At 46.6% G+C, this 18,392-nt stretch overlaps 2 protein-coding genes across 3 annotated transcripts in view; one reads left to right on the top strand and one right to left on the bottom strand.

Annotated features, from left to right (window-relative positions):
- Positions 1–16,756, bottom strand: part of C1H1orf105 (chromosome 1 C1orf105 homolog) — a 45,770-nt gene extending 29,014 nt beyond the window's left edge. The window contains exon 1 of the mRNA XM_075541100.1: positions 16,649–16,756. Coding sequence (XP_075397215.1) covers positions 16,649–16,669 — 21 coding nt within the window. The 5' untranslated portion in view covers positions 16,670–16,756. The remainder of the gene's footprint in view (positions 1–16,648) is intronic.
- PIGC (phosphatidylinositol glycan anchor biosynthesis class C) lies at positions 883–7,670 on the top strand. Of its 2 annotated transcripts, none has more exons than XM_075565053.1 (2): positions 883–977; positions 2,150–7,670. In XM_075565053.1, exon 2 carries the CDS (start codon positions 2,366–2,368, stop codon positions 3,257–3,259), a length of 894 nt encoding a protein of 297 aa, XP_075421168.1. In that variant the 5' UTR covers positions 883–977; positions 2,150–2,365; the 3' UTR covers positions 3,260–7,670. The 2 variants fall into 2 exon arrangements, with proteins under 2 accessions (XP_075421168.1, XP_075421175.1); XM_075565060.1 differs by lacking the exon at positions 883–977 and adding an exon at positions 1,033–1,939.
- Positions 16,757–18,392: the final 1,636 nt, after the last annotated feature.

The raw sequence follows: 18,392 nt of genomic DNA, 5'->3' as shown, positions 1-18,392 counted from the left end.
TTTTCATATGTTTTGGTTTTGACCCTTCCAACCAACCCATACAGTGGTCAAGAGCAAATGCTGTTGTCTCCATCTGACAGGTGAAGGAATCAAAGCCAAGCATGTGGTATGCCCTGAGGCCCCCAGCTCCTACGTGGCTTCAGGTTGCTGACTCCTGGCCACTCTCTTTCTTGCGATTCCCTGTATCCCTCTGTTTCGTTTGGTTTCTGTTTAGGCACACTCTAATATTTCCACAAAGGCAAGAGAGTATTAAGCTACCATGTGTTTCACGCCTCTGGTGATGAATTCAGCCAGGGGGTTCCTTCCTCCACCCCGGCCCTTCTAGGTAAAGAACGAATAAGCTTTGACGCTCCAGGGAGAGAACCATGTAGTGTTAATCTGGGCCCATCCTTTCTGCAGCTGTGTTCTTGGACAAATCACCGCCTTTCTGAGCTTCATGTTTGCCTCAGTGAAAGGAGTCTGACAACATTACTGGGAAAGGCCAAAGTACCAAAAAGCAAGCTACCTGAGGGCAGGCATTTTGTTGTTGTTATCCGTTTTGCTCCTGCCTCTATCAGATAATCATAAAGCACCTGGCACAGTGCTTTATGATTGCTGGGGTTCCGTGACTATCAATAATAGGAGCTCAGTAAAAGGAGTCGTCATCATCTCTCTTTTGCCAGCCAGCTTCTATCTCATGCCTGTCTTCGCCTGTGTCACCAGGCGCTTTGACCACACTTTACCTGTCCTTTTGTTGGGATTTGTCCTTTTGTTGGGATTTGCTTGCCTGGGAAGAGTAGCTCGGAGGCCTTCCGAGCAGCCAGGAGGGGGCAGCAGCGTCCTCGCTGTTCTCCCTAGAGCAGACCGACGCTCTTGCCGCGGAGTTGAAGGTGGACCCGGAAGTGTTTGGTCGTCTTCGCGACCCTGGCGGCCCGGATGGGGAAGGATGCGGGCGGCCGGCCTCCCCCGGCCGCGCATCCCTGGGAGTCCATGGGCAGGTGCGTTCCCAGTGGGTGTTATTGTTTCCGGGTCCCCGTCTCCTCTGCCATCTTCCGTAGTCTCAGGCTCGGCGAGGGGCGGCGGCGGGCAGGGGAGGCCCGGGGGTTTGCAAGGGCGTCCCCAGGGACACCCCATCTCCGTCCCAGTCCTGGGGACGGGCGTTGCTCATTTCGGAGCCGCGCTTCCCCAGCTCCAGGTGGTGGCTGCAGGCTGTGGTCCCTGCTATCGGGAGCTGGACTCCCATGGTTTCCGGCTTGACAAGCAAAACCCATCGTGGAGTCCGTGGAAGTAAAAACGATTCGGCAATAAGGATTTTCCTCCCCATGGATATGCTGGATGGCCCTTCTGTTGTACTGCTTAAGCGTTGGGCTGCGATCCTCACGGTGGGCAGTTCGAAACCACCAGCAGCTCCGTGGGAGAAAGACTGGGCTTTCTACTTCCGGAAACCCACAGGAGGTCGCTGTGAGTCAGCATTGATTGACTCGATGGCAGCAAGTTTGGTTTGGGAATTTCCCCGTTATGGAAAAGAAATGGGTATTTTCTTTGGTTCTCACTCAGATTTTGCTGCTTTAAGTCGGAAGACAGCTCTTTAAAGAACGTTAAACCCACTTAATGCTTGAAGAAGCTGTAGTTATATCAAGTTTTTTGGTTTTGGCTAATAAACCACCGAGCTCATAACTAACTCTGTTTTGTGCGGTTTATTGTTGTCTTTAGATTGGACTCCCTGAGGCCCATTCATAGACTCAGGGGGTGTGTGAACCAGCAGTTAGAAGTGATGTAGAGGGGGGCATGAGAAAGAGGCACACGCTTTGGGTTCACTTTCCTTTGAATCCAGGCCCCCACCTTGACCGCTCTAGTATCTTGGACTAAGTTATCTAAGCTGTTGGAACCTCAGCCTCTTTTACCAGTTAAGGTGGGACTAATACAACTGGAAAGATCTGGAAGCTTAAGTTGACAGAAGGTATGTAAGACATCTATCCCATAGTAGATACTGAATAAACGCTAGCCAACGAGTGACTATTATTGTTCAAGGGCTTATATTGAATCGTAGAAAAGCAATTTTAATGTGCATAATTATGAAATGGCTACCATATGAGCTGGGTTGATGTTGAACTTAGTTTGTCCGTGCCCTTTCACAATTTTCGTAGGTTCATAGTCTCTCTTTTTCTAGGAAATTGCTGTACTATTCTGCCTCAGAGAACAAACTCATCTATTGCAGACCTAGCCTGGGTCGCTGCCTTTGAAACAAGGGAAGGCTGGTAGGACATCAGCTACAGCACAGCATGGAATTTCCAGCGAGGTCTTACTTCAAAACTTCATAAAGAAGCAGAACTGCATGGACTTCTGCGAGGGAGCTTGAACCAGCCTTACTTTAAGGAAAAGGATAATGTGTGACCAGCCAGTAAGGAACACCAACGAGGTCAGGTGGCAGAAGGTCTTGTATAAGCGACAGCCATTTCCTGATAACTACGTGGATCGGCGCTTCCTGGAAGAGCTCCGGAAAAACATCTATGCCCGAAAATACCAGTACTGGGCGGTGGTGTTTGAGTCCAGTGTGGTGATTCAGCAGCTGTGCAGTGTGTGTGTGTTTGTGGTCATCTGGTGGTATATGGACGAGGGTCTGCTGGCCCCTCTCTGGCTCTTTGGGACCGGCCTGGCTTCTTCCCTGATTGGCTATATTTTGTTTGACTTCATTGATGGAGGTGAAGGGCGGAAGAAGAGTGGGCGGACACGGTGGGCAGACCTGAAGAGCGCACTGGTTTTCATTACTTTTACATACGGTTTTTCCCCAGTGCTGAAGACCCTGACAGAGTCTGTCAGCACTGACACCATCTACGCCATGTCAGTCTTCATGCTGTTAGGCCACCTCATCTTCTTCGACTATGGTGCCAACGCCGCCATTGTGTCCAGCACCCTGTCCTTGAACATGGCCATCTTTGCCTCCGTTTGCCTGGCCTCTCGCCTGCCTCGGTCCCTGCATGCCTTCATCATGGTGACGTTTGCCATCCAGATATTTGCCCTCTGGCCCATGTTGCAGAAGAAACTGAAGGCATGTACTCCTCGCAGCTATGTGGGGGTCACGCTGCTTTTTGCGTTTTCCGCCTTCGGAGGCCTGCTGTCCATTAGTGGTGTGGGAGCCATCCTCTTTGCCCTTCTGCTCGTGTCCATCTCATGTCTCTGCCCTTTCTACCTCATTCGGCTGCAGCTCTTTAAAGAAAACATTCATGGACCGTGGGATGAAGCTGAAATCAAAGAAGACTTGTCCAGGTTTCTCAGCTAAGTTAGGGCTCTCCTGAGTCCATTGTTAAGGCAAGCCAATAAACTAGCCTCCCAACTAGTATAAGGCTTGAAGACCACGTTCCATTCTGGACGTAGCATGCTGATGCAGGTGGGAGAACAGAGATCAAAAGAAAAAGTTAACCAAAGGCTAAAGTGGTGAAGGTCCTTTTCCATTCTTCAATTTTGTGGATGACAAAGCTTTCTGGGCCCTCTTGAATTATTGCTTCTTATTTATTATTCAGTGTAACAGATGACGTGATGTGGCTCCTATTTATTAAAAAACCAACAGCACATCAATCATTTTGTCTCATGATTTTTTAATGCTAGAAGGAATATACAGCTCAAAGGGGAAAAAAAAACAGATCAGGTAGAATTGAAACTGCTGCCATAAAGATTTCAGTTATGGGGAATCGTGTATTATGAGTCAGAATCAACTAGATGCCAGTTGTCTTTTGGCCTTTGTCTATATAAGATAGAGCGTTGGCTGTTCTTAGCACCAGTGTAGCTCCCGTTGTATATCTAGATGCTTTGTGCAGTGTCATTGCCCAGTATTAAACTCAAGAGTTACTACTTAGTTCTGTGTCTCTCCACAGATCGGTCCTAGCAAACATTCGTTAAATCTCTCTTAACAGTAGATGTGTGCTGTAGTGCTGTTGTAATGACAGATGAAGCGAATAGAGGCATCGCATGTCCACGACAGGAGCATAAAGCGTGCTGCTGTGGGAGTTGAGAGCAGCTGGGAATCAAGCGGAGCTGGAATAATGAATAGTCATAAAGGAGCTGGCATTTGAGCTTGGTCTTGGAGGCTGGATGGGATTTAAAAGGGCAAAAGATGGCACTAAGGCAAGGTGGTACAGGCTACCAGGAGTCAGATCAGTGATGTGAGCAAGAGAAGCTGGCACACGCGGACTCATGGCGTCTGGAGAAAGCATGCCCTCTCCAGTGGGGGCAACTGTTTTGCTGCTCCCTCTGATGGTTTCTATTCAGACGTCAGGCCTAAATTCACTTTGAGATAGCATATGGAATTTCACTAGCCACAGATATATCTGACTTGTAAGTTCTGTTGTAAGATTACATGAAGGAACCCCCACGAAGGTCAAATATCATTTACAGGCAAAATGTGACAGGCCATAGGAAACACATTTGCAGGCCGAATGTGATGCTGCTGTACTGAATCTGTTCCCAGCAGGCCCAGAGGGGGACATATCATTGATGGGAGTTTGGGGTTTGTGGGGTACAAAAAGTGAAATTGAAGGTTTGAGGAACAATTTGGGGTCTATCCATATGCTAGAAATTAGGCCAGTGGTTGTCAGCCTTCCTAATGCCAGGACCTTTTAATACAGCTCCTCATGTTGTCACCCCCCAACCATAAAAGTATTTCCATTGCTACTTTATAAATGTAATTTTGCTATTGTAATGAATTAGGTGACCCCTGTGAAGGGGTCATTTGACACTCAAAGGGGTCATAACCCACAGGTTGAGAACCACTGATTTAGGCTCTCAGTTGTTTCAGGATGGAAGTAAGTCACTAGATACTGGACTAATTAATCTGCATTAAATCTTACGTTTTTTTCCTCTCTAAAGAGGGAGTACCAATGGCTCAAGTAGAAAGAAAATGTTTTGAAAATGATGACAAATGTACAAATGTGCTTGACACTGGATGTATGTATAGATTGTGATAAGAGTTGTATGAGCCCCTAATAAAATTATTTTTTAAATAAAGAGGAAATATTGGTGTCTACATATAGGATTATGATAATTATGTGAGAAAATGTGTACAAAATGCTTTGAAGAATGACATCTCTTGTTAGCTGTCAGCCCTGATGACTTGAGTTGGTTGTGTTGGGCTAAGTGCAGAGTCAGCAGTTTGAGCCCACCACTCACTTCCAGGAGAAAGATGAGGTTAAGTGTTGGGCTGTGATCTGCAAGGTCAGGGAACCCACAGGTGCAGTTGTACTCTGCTCTAAGGGTCACCATGAGTAAGAATTGATGCTAGGGCAGTCGGTTCGGTTTGATTTGGGGATGATGAGGATTTTGATGTATAGGAAGATTTGAGAACAAGTTGCAAAGAGCAGCAAGAGGCTCATAATAGAATGTCTTCCTGAGATAGTTCATTTGGGACAAGTTTCTGAAATCTCACTGTATGGTATTCCTAGGAAGTAATGTTCCTATTTCTCTGAACTTGGATTTCTCATTAATACCTTGAACAGGATTCTGACTTAGTGTCTTCAGTTTTATAATTCCATGTGTGTGTTTCCTTCTGACCAGAATTTGTACAGATGATTTGTTTCATGACCAAAATGGGCGGTTCTCCTGATTGAAGTCAGACAGGTTTTGTGGGCCCAGTCACTGGCCAGTGGGAGAGAAGGGTCTCAGAGACACACCTGTGGAGCTCAGAGTCTCCATTTCCTGACCTGCATTGGGATTGGCCTTCTTGCTTCTCTCAAGTAGCCAGCTTTCTCCCCTATTTATTATGCACTCCTCATGAGAACAGGCTGGAGGTGGGATTGAAGATAGTGGTTGAAGAGTTATATGGAATTGTCTTTTGTGTAAATAAATTTACCTTATTTGAATGGATTACCAATTATTGAGGGGACTAATGTGCCAACCATGTCCATGGCTGTGAGCTTAGTTCCCCATATTTGACCCACATTTTAAAAAGTGCTTTCCCTCCCCCCATCCAGAAGAATTCACTTCAGAGGACAGCACTGAAGCTACAGCTCAGGGAGAGGGACATGTCTGATCAGAGCACAGAGGAGCAAATGAAGGGGGAGGGAGAAAGGAGCACATCCTGGCCCATCAAGCCCTGAGGACGATATTCCTGCTCCAGAGCAGCCAATGCACAGAGAGGACCATAGGGCTGTCCCCACCACGAAACACGGCGTCCCTCACTGACCCATAGTGCTACAGGGGACAACACTGGAGAGACAGTATGGGAATTGTGCCTGGTCTGACCCCACCACACCGAGGCGAAACACTACGGGTGTGCAACAGAACAGCAAGGGGAGCAGAGCAATGAAGTCCCCAGGGAATACCAAAAATAGACTGATGCCAGGGCGTGGCACCCCATTAGACTCCACTGGAAAACACTCCTAAAGGTCAACAAACAGGCCTTGAACAATTTATAGGCTTTTATTGTTTTTTTGTTGTTTTGTTGCTTGTTTTGTGCATATTATTGTCTCTGCATATCTCCCTAGGTAAGATAGGTGGGATAAACAATCTGGAGGAGAAAACAACAGGGCCAACACTTCCAGGGGACACAGAAGAGGGGGAGGCAGAAGAAAGGAAGTGGGTGTTAAACCCAGGGACAAGGGAACAGGAAGTGACCTAAAATCAATGGTGAGGAGGGTATAGGAGGCCTGATAGGGCTTGATCAAGGACAATGTAACAATGTAGCAAGGACAATGTTACTGAAATCCAAATGATAGTGGGACAAAAGGAAAGTTAAAATAAAGGAAAGAACTAGGAGGCAAGGGCATTTATAGAAGTCTAAATACAGGCATGTGCATATGTAAATATGTTTATATGTAACGATGAGGAAATAGATATATGTACATGTATTTATAGGTGTAGTATTAAGGTAGCAGATGGACATTGGGTCTCCACTCAAGTACTCCCTCAAAACAAAGTACTTTGTTCCATTAACCTGGCATTTCATGATGCTCGCCTTTCCGACATCGCCGAAGACAAAGTGGGTGCATAAGCAAATGTGGTGAAGAAATATGATGGTGCCTGGCTATCAAAAGAGATAGCATCTGGGGTCTTAAAGGCTTGAAGTTAAACAAGCGACCATCTAGCTGAGAAGCAGAAACAAAGCCCACATGGAAGAAGCACACCAGCCTGTGCGATCTTGAGGTGTCGATAGGATCAGGTATCAGGCATCAAAGACCCAGAATGAGGGGCAGTGCAGAATGGAGACCCAAAACCCATCTGTAGACAATTGGACATCCCCTCACAGAAGGTTCGAGGGAGGAGACGAGCCACTGAAGGTGCAGTAAACCACCTATGAAACATACAATTTTACTCTAGTTCTTTAATGCTCACCCTCCCCCACTATCATGACCCCAATTCTGCCTTACAAATCCGGCTAGACCAGAGCATGTGCACGGTTGCAGATAAGAGCTAAGAACCCAGGACAGATAAACCCCTCAGGACCAATATTGTGAGTAGCAATATCAGGAGGGGAAGGGGAAGGTATTGGGAGAAAGAGGAAACTGATCACAATGATCTATATATAACCCCCTCCCAGAGGGATGGACAACAGAAAAGTGTGAAGGGAGACATTGATTAGTGCAAGACATGAAAAAATAATTTATAAATTATCAAGGGTTCATGAGGGAGGGAAGGGGAAAATGAGAAGCTGATCCAAGAGCTCATGTAGAAAATGTTCAGAAAATGATGGCAACAAATGTGCTTGACATGATAGATGTGTGGATTGTGATAACAGTTGTACACACTCCCAATAAAATGATTTAAGAAATTACTCCCTAGGGAGCTGAATTAATGTGCTTATGTCATTTATGGCTCTCTATTCCTGTCATATTGTAGTGTTTTGAGTCACCCAAGTGCTGAACCTGTTGACTGTGGATACAGAAGTTGGGTATGGAGGTGGCAGTGATTGGGGATTGTGGGATGGATGTAGGCGGAGATAAAGGGTGGGACAGAAGACTACAATAAATAGCAGATGTTTGTACCATCCAGAGTGAATGGAACACCCTGCCCATGGGGAAAAACCCAGGGTAGATGGGCTAAAGGAAAGAGATGAGGCCTGCGAATGCTGAATGCTTTTGACATTTTTGTATCGAGGGTGTAGTCAATGGAAGTCGCCCTAGTGGGTTATACACGAAGCTGCTAAATGCAAGGTCAGCAGATTAAACCAACAAGCTGCCCCAAGGGAGGAAATTGAGAGAGGCTACTCCTATAAAGATTTAAAGTCTTGGAAACCCAAAGTAGCAATGCTACTTGACCGTGTAGGGTTACTCAAAAGCAGTGAGGTTTTAGGTTGTAGTCAAGGTGTACAATGGATTAGGTGTTGAGCAGCTAACTGCAAAGTCAGTGGTTCAAACTCACTCACTGCCCTGCAGAAGAATGATACTGGCTGCTCCTGTAACGGTTTATAGCCATTGGATTCAACTCAGTGGCAGTGAGTATAGTCAGTAGGAAATTAAGGCGCTCTTAAAATGGGATTTAGTAAGAGTATATATTATGTGCACACATATATAGAGAGTTCCTGGGTGATTCAAATGGTTAACAACTTGGCTACCAACCAAAAGGTTGGTGGTTCAGGATTGTCTTTGAAGAAAGAGCTGGTTATCTACCCTGAAAGTTCTCCAAAATAACCTAAACCTCGTGCCATCAATTTGATTCCAGCCCAGCTGTGGAGAAGCCTGTACAGTTGTTCTGCTCTGCGTACGGGTGGTGCCATGAGTCCGGTGGACTCCATGGCATCTGATTGTATCAGAATCAACCAGGGCACACACTTCTGTCATTCCACCCTCCCGTCTTCATCCTGACAGCAGTTTTGAGGCTGAACTAACAGGTCGAGTGGAAAGCAGAGCAATTACAGAGGTACAGGTCTGAATGAGAGGAGACAGTGGGCATGGAGACCAGTGGCTTGATGGAACAACATTGAGAGAGGTAACCACATGGGAGGGAGAAGAGTAGAGGGTGACCTGGCTTCTAGCTGAAGTGCATTTGTGTTTCCAGCGATCATGCCCTGAACAAACAAGTGAGAGTGGGCTTTAGAGGCGAAGTTGGTAGGCCGGGATCAAGGGTGAAGCTGAGATAAGGAAGAGTCAAGTAAAATCTGAAGTCCCTGAAGTGATACACATTAAAGTGTCCCGTATGTAGTGGCTGGTGGGAAATGGCTCAAAATTCGGGGCATAATTGAAAAGGTGTTGAGAGCTAAACAGAATCCAGTGATGCATCCTTCAAATTATTTATGTAGAAGTGGTTGTGCCACCACCAAACGGTAGCGGAGTTAGAACAGTTAAGCTAGGACGCAGAGGGAAAGGAGGCTGGTCTCCGAAAGCAGAGGAGGAGACCACGGTGTGGGAGAAAGGTTGGAAGGACGTATGATCTTGCCTATAAAATTGCATTGATGACTTAATCACCAAATTATGTCTTTTACGACATGTAGTAAGTTAAAAAAATAAAGATAGAATTTCACTCCGTGAAGGTGGAGAGAAGGTGGAGAGACCTGGGATGCAAATGGATTCCAAGAGGCAGGTGTAGTAGTTACGAGTTGGGCTGCGATCTGCATGGTCTGTAGTTTGAAACCACCCTGCTCCACAGAAGCAAGACTGGACTTTTTCCTCCCATGAACAGTTCGTCTTGGAAACTCACGGGGAGTGGGGGGTCCCTATGATTCAGCCTGGCAGTGAATGCTAAGAGTTCCCTAGCTTTAAGTGTTGCTATTGGCCTGGGGTTCAGGCCTAGATAAAGATGGGAATGATTGACTGCGACAGTTGGAGATTTAGCCACCACAGAGGTTCAGTAATTCACTCTCTCTTAAATTTAAACTGCATTAGTTTCTGGAGAAAATTGTGATGATATGGACTGGCGGAAAAGGAAGTAGAATGGGGTTATTTATACCCCAACCAGCTGATCGCTTGTTTGAATGAGAAGCTGCTTCTCCTTCCTGTGCTCCTCCCTCGCAGCTCTGCCCACCCCTCCAAAATGGGGCGAGGGATAATACCGGACAGTGCTGTAGGAGGGCAGCCATGTTTTAGTCGGTATCAGGACGTGGCAGCTAAGGGGTTGGTAGCTAGAAGGAATCTGCTTGTGCAGGAATTAAGGGCAGCAACACACACGGTAGGGTGACGTCAGCGTTATTCTTATGTGCAAACTTGTGACGAAGCCGTTGGATTTCAAAGTTCATACTGAGCTTATTGAGAGTGCATATGGAGCTCTCTTCTGAGCCAAAGGTTCAAAGAAAAAGAACGCAAAAATAAGCCAGCAGAGGGCGCCAGTCTCACACTTATACAGCATTTTTAACCCATTGACTTTGGGGAAATACGCCACCTTGAGGAAGTTCCTGATAATTCATTTTTATAGTGGAATTCAGTATGAGTTTTGAAGTTCTTGCTGAACTGTGGTTTTGGAAATAACTACCTTCTGAAGTCTATGAAAGAAAATGGCCAACTGGGAGTTTCCAGTAGCTACTTTAGACACTTTATGTACATTACCTTATTCTCAACAGCCCTATAAGAAGGGTATTGTTCCCATTTTACATCTGAGGAAGGGGAGGCTCGCAGGAACGTGCACTGGCAGTTTGTCCCCTGCTTTCCTGGCAGCTGAATCTTTTCTAGGTCTGAGGGTAAACTGGTGGCCGTGGCACTCAATGCTCTGTCAGATGCTTTTTCATCCCCGCCAGACTCACTCTCTTCTCTCAATGTCCAAACTGTTTAGAGTTCACTCAGGCCTATCTCTACACACATTTGTGATACTTGGCCTTAAGAATTTATTAGTTCAACAAATACTTACCCCTTACAGGGTCACTAAGAGCCAGATTTGACTTGATGGCAGTGAGTTTGGTTATTTAATATGTGACAGCACTGTTCTACTTGCTTGGTAAATGTCTATGATTAACACATTCCTTGACTGGGTGGAGTTTGTATTCTAGCACGAAGCACATCATTGTTACTACTCATTGCCCCTGGTTGATTCTGATTCACAGTGACCTGTGGGCAGAGTAGAACGGCCCCTGTGGGTATCTGGGACTAAGTCTTTGTGGGAGTAGTAGAAAGCCTCACTTTTCTTTCGAGGAGTGACTATTGGGTTCTGACTACTGTTCTTGTGGTTAGCAGCCTGATGCATAAGCACTGTGCCAGTAGAGCTCTGCATTGACTATTAGAAGATCATAAATGCTACGGAAACACGGAGAAGTGGCATGGTGTTAAATGTGGGTCAGACAGGTCTCATGGATGGGTAACATTTAGTTCAACTTGAAGAAACTGAGGGGAACGATTCAGATTGCCTGGAAAAAGGCATTCCAGATTGAAGAATAGCTACTGGAAAGGCCCTCAGCCAGAGGAGAGCTTGGCCTGGAAGGGGAAAGCAAGGTGTGGCTGACATGGAATTAGCTCAGAGAATAAAGGTGAGGTCAGGGGGCAGGAAGGTCATATAGTTTATTTTAGGCTACTAAAATGACTTTTAGCTTTTATTTTCATTTTGATGGGAATTATTGGAAGGTCTGGTAAGAGAGGGGCACCACTGGACATTTTTAAAAGCTTATTCTGTTTGCTATGGGACCCAAGTAAATGCTGGGAGAAGCATTGGGAAGCCTGCAGTAATTCCAGCAAGAGATGGTGGTGGTTCAGGACAGGGTGTCACCCAGGATGTTACAGGTGGTTCAGGACAGGGTACTACCCAGGATGTGAACTCTGTCACATTCTGGATACAATCTGATTGTAGAATTAGGTCTAGTGGCCTGGGCCACTGGAAAGATAGTGAATCCAATTGAGATAAGTTGGCCTTGGGCAGAGGTTTGGGGAAGGTAGACCAGGAATTCATTTTGGGGCAAGGCTTTAAAAAGCCTTTTAAATATCTTAGCAGAAATGTTAGCTGAAGAGTTTGGAAGAGATGTACACAATACAGAGAAGGTGTGGAAGTTGTTGGTACATACGATACACTGTAAGCCATGGAACTAGATAAAGATCGCCAACTGGGTATAGGCATTGAAGAGGACAGTGGTCTCTGAATGACAATCCCAGGGAGAAGCAGAGCCCCAGAGACTGGGCAGCACAGCCACTGAGGGAGGAGGAAGCCAATGGACTTTCATGTCCTCGAAATCAAAAGCAGATGACATCACGAGGAGGAAGGGTAATCAACTAGGTCAAATGCTGGCAAATCAAGCTAAGACAAGTATTGAAAAATGACCATTGGATTTAGCAAGGACAAGATCATTGGGGGCCTGGAAAAGAACAGTGCCCTGACCCCAATCCCCGAACCAGTAGAGTGGTGGGAGCAAAAAGTATTGGGAGTGGGTTTAAGGGAGAATAAGGAGACATTGGAGACAACAAGATAGGTTTCTGCATTTTTTTTTCCTCCAAAAGGCAGCCAAGAACTGAAGAGAAACTGAAAGGGGAAGTGAGGATAAGATCATCTTATTTTTAGGATGGGAGATAGCATGCTAGTGTACTGAAGAAAAAATGAACTCATGTAGAGTGAAAATAGAGGGGAGGAAGGGGGCCATGGTTCCGAGCAGTCAAGAGGAGATGGGATCTGGTACACAAGTACAGCACTTGGCTGTAGACATGGCCAGGAATAACTGATCTTCAATAACAAATGGAAAGGTGGAATATATGGACACAGATGCTGGAGAGGGGGTAGATGGGGGAAGTCTTTGCAAGTTCTTTTCTTTTTGATTCCTTCAGCATTTTTTTCAGGAAGTTAGCAGGTTGGTTAATCACCTGAGAGCTAGAGTGAGGAAGAAGTGTTGGGGGCAGGAAGAGATGTGTGAAATGAATTGAGGGCAATGAGAATGGCTGGATTAGTAATACTCAGCAGTATTAAGGATTCACTGGAATATAGTAGTCATTAATTTAAAACCAATCGTTAGCTTGGTTGCATTTGTATTTTCCAGACTCTACACAGCTCCCTGAATGCACATCTGAATAGGTAGACTTACCCACGGTTGTGGCTTTATCAAATTGAGAGAGGGTGAAGGGAGAGAAGCATGTATGTGTGTGTGGTAGCATATACACACACCACACACTCGGGCGTAATGGTAATGATTGACCATGGAGCACACATTACATAAGGTGAGTGAACCTCGAAGAGATGAGAGACAAGAATGTGTTACAAATCCCACAGTTACAAGAATAGAAGGAGTCAACTAGAAGGACAGAAAGAAGACACCCAGAGTAAATGAAGACAAGGTTCCAAGTTTGGGACTGAGTAGGCCAGGTAGGGTGGAGGGCAAGATCATTGGAGGAAGTTAGTTCAGGAAAATGAGAAGCAAGGTGGGAGGCTTTGAAGGCTTACCTACAAGTGTGTGGAATTCCCCAAGAATTAAGACGGAAGTAATACTGAAGAGAGGGACAAAGAGACAGGAGCTGAAATCATTAAGAAGTAAGAGACTGACCTGGGGTTGGTAGGTGAGAGCAAGGATAAGGGGTTACCTGTGCTGTGATCTAATCCTATGAGGCTCAAAACTGACAGTTATTTCTAGGAAGGAAGGAGGAAGAGCGATCTGAGCAAAAATACCGAACAGAGACCCTACCTTGCTTCCCCTACCTGTTACAGGCTTAGCAGTGAGAAGGATGTGGGAGGCAAGCTTCCACCTTGGGAGAAGGCTGCAAGAGGGGCAGTCTCGGGGGAGAATGTGGTTCTGTTATGTGAGGGCAGGGGAGGACACAGCCAGGGGGCTGAAGGTATAGGAAACCTGGTTCATCACGAGCATGAATTATAGAGGACATAATGGAAAGGTTTAGTGAGGAAGGAATGGGAAAAGCTGAAGAAAATAGGAATGTATAGGGGCTAGAAGGGATGGAGGAGAGGAGGGCAGCTGAGCAGTCTCGGGTTCCCATGACTGATGTAAACTAGGATAAAGGGCTAACGAGCCAAGGAAGTTCCTTGGGATCACAAGTGGTCTGTGATTGGCTTCAACTTAAATGTTGGTGGCTTGGACCCGCCCAGCAGTGCCATGGAAGAAAGGCCAGGCAGTCTGCTTCCATGAAGATCACAGCCAAGAAAGCCCCATGGAGCCATTCTGCTTTGTCACATGGGATCACTCTGAGTTTGGCTCTCGATTGGGCTTATAGCAGACAGTGTCAGTGATAGCGTGCTTGTTGGTGGTTAGGTGTGATAGTTAGACTTATTGTGCCATCTAGGCTTCCATAGGAACATATGAGCGAAGTTTAATCAGGTTGCAGCTTGATTGGAGAGCGATGAGATAAGTGGCTTTCCAAGGTGGCCCCTCTCTCTTTCTCTCTGGTGATTGGACCAGTGGGCTGCTTGTGCTGGCTCTTTGTTTCAAAACCATGTGCTGTACTACCTGTGGGCTGAACCAACCCATGGATTGTCTTGCTCCTTCAAGACTTGCTTCACCATGCTGCTAGTAGATCCTACTGAAGTGAGTATATCGCTGGAGCTGGAGACTCCTGCTTTGCTCAGCTATGCTCCAAGCTACAGTTGTTGCCCCACCCTGCTGTCTGTTGCCTGCAGACTGACTCTGCTTGTCTTGCCTGAGGGCAGACTGATTTCTGCTTCCTTGACCTTGGACTGGCAGCTCAGTATACCAACTGTTCTTTAAAAATGAGTTCAATTGAGTTCCCTTTCTGCTGTGTAAACTAATTAGCCTATTTACTCTTCTCATTGTATAAAACTATCTCTATATAAAAATCATAAGTGTCCTGGATTTGTTTCTCTAGAGGTCCTAACACAGGATGGATGGATTTCTGGAGTCCCATCTACACCTTGGAGATGTGATTCTTGTGAGCAGGCCTCCCAGCCCCATGAACATGCTGTTCCTGTTTGCTAGTAGGGTGAAGGCACTAATTCCCTGGGAAATGTGTGTTTTGACAGGGGCCCACTGTCCGAAATGACACACACTTCCTGAGAACTGTAGCATCTACACATTTCCATTCTGGGCAGAGTGGCCAAGGGTTTATGTGATAGCCAGAATTGAACTTAACATAGACCAAACCAAGGTCCTGCGGAAAGGCTGGCGCAGGAGGCCCTGTCCCCTGGCCACTTGTTGAGCTGCATGGGATTAGGTGCAGTAGGAATGGCAGAAGACCTGTTGGGGTGAGTAGTTTAGGCTGTGCCAACACTTTGGTCTCTTTTTCCTTTTCCATTTCATAGGTACCACTAGTACCAGTTTATCAGAAGATAAGAGCAATCACCCACCCACCAAAGCACCCCTTTTCTTCCCAAGTACTTTACCATGACAGATGAGAGGATTCCCCAGATAGGGTAGTTAGGGAGCATCTGTTTCCCAGCGCCCCGGCGTTTCCTCAGCATACTGGGCTTGGTCACACTGTTGCACCAGGCCCTCTTGCCCATCAGGTAACCTGGGGGCACAAGGCTTGCAGGAAGAGACAGGCAAAAGTCCTAGTCTGCACCAGCTGGCACCAGCCTAAGGTCTTTTGCTTTCCTCTGTGCTAAACAGACTCTTTCTACCCCCTTTGATCACAATCCTGTTGGGATAATGGAACAAACTGATTTTGCCAAGGCTGAGGCCCAGGGAAGCTGTTGCCCCCAGGACTCCCGTCAAAGCTGGGTCAGAGGCACTGCTCTGTTCTCACAAGCCCATCGGCTTGCTGCTCACCCTCAGATGGCCCGTGGCCCTATAACATTTGGATCCCAGCTAGTGGAACACTGGGCCTCCTGCTCTTTGCAAATTGCAAAAGAAACAGATCTTTAGACCCTGGCAGCTCTTGGGTAGGGAGCTGAGGCTATTTTTTGTCTTTGAAAAGAAAAAAAAGGCTGGCAGAGGGATTGTCGTCTTGGATCTTGAGCACCAGGAGGAGGAGGAGAACTAAACCCATGAAGAGTGAGCAACTTGGCTTTGGGGGAGTACTAGGTGAAGCTTCTGAAATAGACTTTGCCTAGAGGGAAGCATGTCTGCAGAGCCAATATCAGGGACTTCCGGTTGCTGTCGGGAGGATCTGGCCAACTCCTTGGCCTCCTGAAGGATCAAGAAGGCTTTCTATACACCCTGTGTTTGCTTTGAGGGTGGCATGTATTCCTGGGGTTCCTTCAGGTGAACTGAGGCTGGAAATCAAGACCTGCTGTAAACCTCTGTAAAATATACAGATTAACCACTGTGCACAGAAGGAACGGTTCATTGTCTTCAATAGCTAGCCACCTAGTCTGACCTTCGTGAGCAAAGTGCTGCAATTCAGTAATAACTCTCATTGAAAGAGAGAAAAGGTATATGTTGTGAGGTAGAGGCGGCTGGCATGTCCCTTTAAATGGTCCCCAGCTGGTGTCCTTGTGTAAGCTCTCCCTCCCCCAGCCGGTCTTAATCTGCTATGAGTGAGCCTCATGCTTTTCAAATGAGTTCACAGTTGGAAAGATTTACTTCAGAATCTCAGGGACCTGGTTTAAAGAATCCCATAACAAGTTTGAGGATTTGGAAAAAAAAAATCAGACTTGATGCTGCTGTAAAACACAGATGTCCACATATTTACCTCCCAACTTCAGAGGAGGGAGCCCTCCTGAACCAGAGGAGAGCAGCTGAGCGCGCCTTCCAGGAGGTCTGTTGAGACAGGCGGGCTTCAGCAAGTCGGGAAATCCCTCTATCGTTCAAGTCCATTTTCCCAGGAGCGCTTTGAAGCCCCCTTGCATATGTAGTTTCCATATGCTATGGATATTTACTTACCAGTGGAAACTCCCGAGGAAAAGATTGGAAGTTCAAGAACTATCCCCACACCCCCTTTACCTTTAGCTCTCGTTTCTCCATCTCTCCAGTGTCCAACAGCCACGTTCACGTCACAGCTGCGGGGGGAGAAGGCCGCCCAGTAACTCCCGCCGCCAAACGCTTCTTGTGAGAAGCAAACCCACTGAGCAGACTGCAGTTTCAGTGCTACAGCTTCCCGCCCCTCAACCGACACCTGGGCACTGACACTCTCATTGCATCAGGAATGTCACGTTTGCTCTCTGATTGGCTAAACGTTGAGTTCGAATCCTTTCCCTTCTGCCTGAGGTCAAAGTCGCTGAGTTCTGGAATGTTAAGTGAAGTGGTCACTCTGACTCTAGAACCCGCCTAGCTTTGTTGCGGCAGACAGCCATTGCTTGGGCGGCTATTTATCCTTTATCCCATTCCCTTTTCTGATGTAATTATCTGATTTCACGAAATGCTTGCAGCAGGAAAGAAGGCGGGGTTGCATTTCAGACAATATTTTCATTACACGGAGAAGAATGCGGATCCTCTGAGTCGTCATCAAGGAAAGCGTGCTGTCTAGTGCGCTCTCACATACTGAGACGCGTGGAGGAGGGGTTATCATGAGACGCAGAACACAGTTGACAGTAAATTGATATTAACAAACCCTGTTTCGTTTTACTCTAGCCTGCTTCCTTTTGCCGGCTCGCGCACATGCGCGCACGGGGGACGTGCTTGCGCGCGCGTACACACGCACACACACACACACCACACCCCTGTTTTGTTTTTTGTTTTTGCCTATGGCCTCGGAGGAAAGGGCACACTTCTTCAGTGAGGAGACCCCGTGAGGAAGCTAAGGGGTCATTTGGTTCTGCTGGTTCTTGAGTTTTCTGTTCTCGTGGTTCGTTCGGTCAATGTCAAGTTTCAAACATCTAAACTGTGTAACCCTAAGTGCATGTACAGTCCCACATCCCGGTGGGACAGTCCCTCAAACGTTCAGAAGACGATTGGAGCAAACCTTCCTGTTGACAACTGTGTGTGACTGTGACCGTGGTCTGGGGCACGAATTCAGGAGCACCGTGTCTGTTGGGGATGGGGCTGCCATCTGAAGGGAAGGTGATCCCAGAGGGGCTGCAGGTGAAGGGAGGGACAAATGCTGCATTGCAAGCATCACCTCCATTACCTCCTGATGGACATGAGCTCCTAGGGAGGGGTCCCTGCCTGGGCGGCTCTGAACTTTTCTGTTTCCAGGGATTCCAACCGGGTCTTCATGGGAGGTGGAATGGAAGTGAGAATCAATATAACCTGCCTTATGAAAGAAACTGGTTTTGTACTTCTGAGTGTAAAAATGGGCCCTCAAAACTATCTCTTATGCTCCAGAGGGGGAAAAAAAACATTTGTTAATGAAGGCTGTCCACCTTAAAACTGTGGGTTCCTACCCACATCACATTGAAACGTGTCTCCCTATCAGGCCGGATGGAAGTACAAGGCGATGCACACGTTGTTTCTTCTGCTGTGAGGTTTACTATCCTGAGATGCTAACACGAGGCACACCTGGAAGTGACACGGTCGCATCTGAGAAGGGCTTCTCTTAAATTCACATTTAGGCTACTGCCAGTTTTTGAACAAGAACATTCCGAAGTAAATCCCAACCCTTTGGGCAGGCTTGCGATCACATATTTTACAGGATATATTCTGTAACCTTCAAAAATATTTGGTTAAATCTTTATGGGGAGGGGGTACTTCTTAAAAAACAAGATAGTTTCAGTGTTGGAATTGCCTGATAACAGATTAAGGCATAAAC

This window comes from Tenrec ecaudatus, chromosome 1 (genome assembly GCF_050624435.1).
Source record: "Tenrec ecaudatus isolate mTenEca1 chromosome 1, mTenEca1.hap1, whole genome shotgun sequence".
Classification (NCBI taxonomy): domain Eukaryota; kingdom Metazoa; phylum Chordata; class Mammalia; order Afrosoricida; family Tenrecidae; genus Tenrec; species Tenrec ecaudatus.
This window is presented reverse-complemented; position numbering and strand designations above follow the sequence as displayed.

Bases quoted from the DNA above. Each gene is read 5' to 3' on its own strand.
- PIGC (XM_075565053.1), top strand. From the start codon at position 2,366: ATGTGTGACCAGCCAGTAAGGAACACCAACGAGGTCAGGTGGCAGAAG.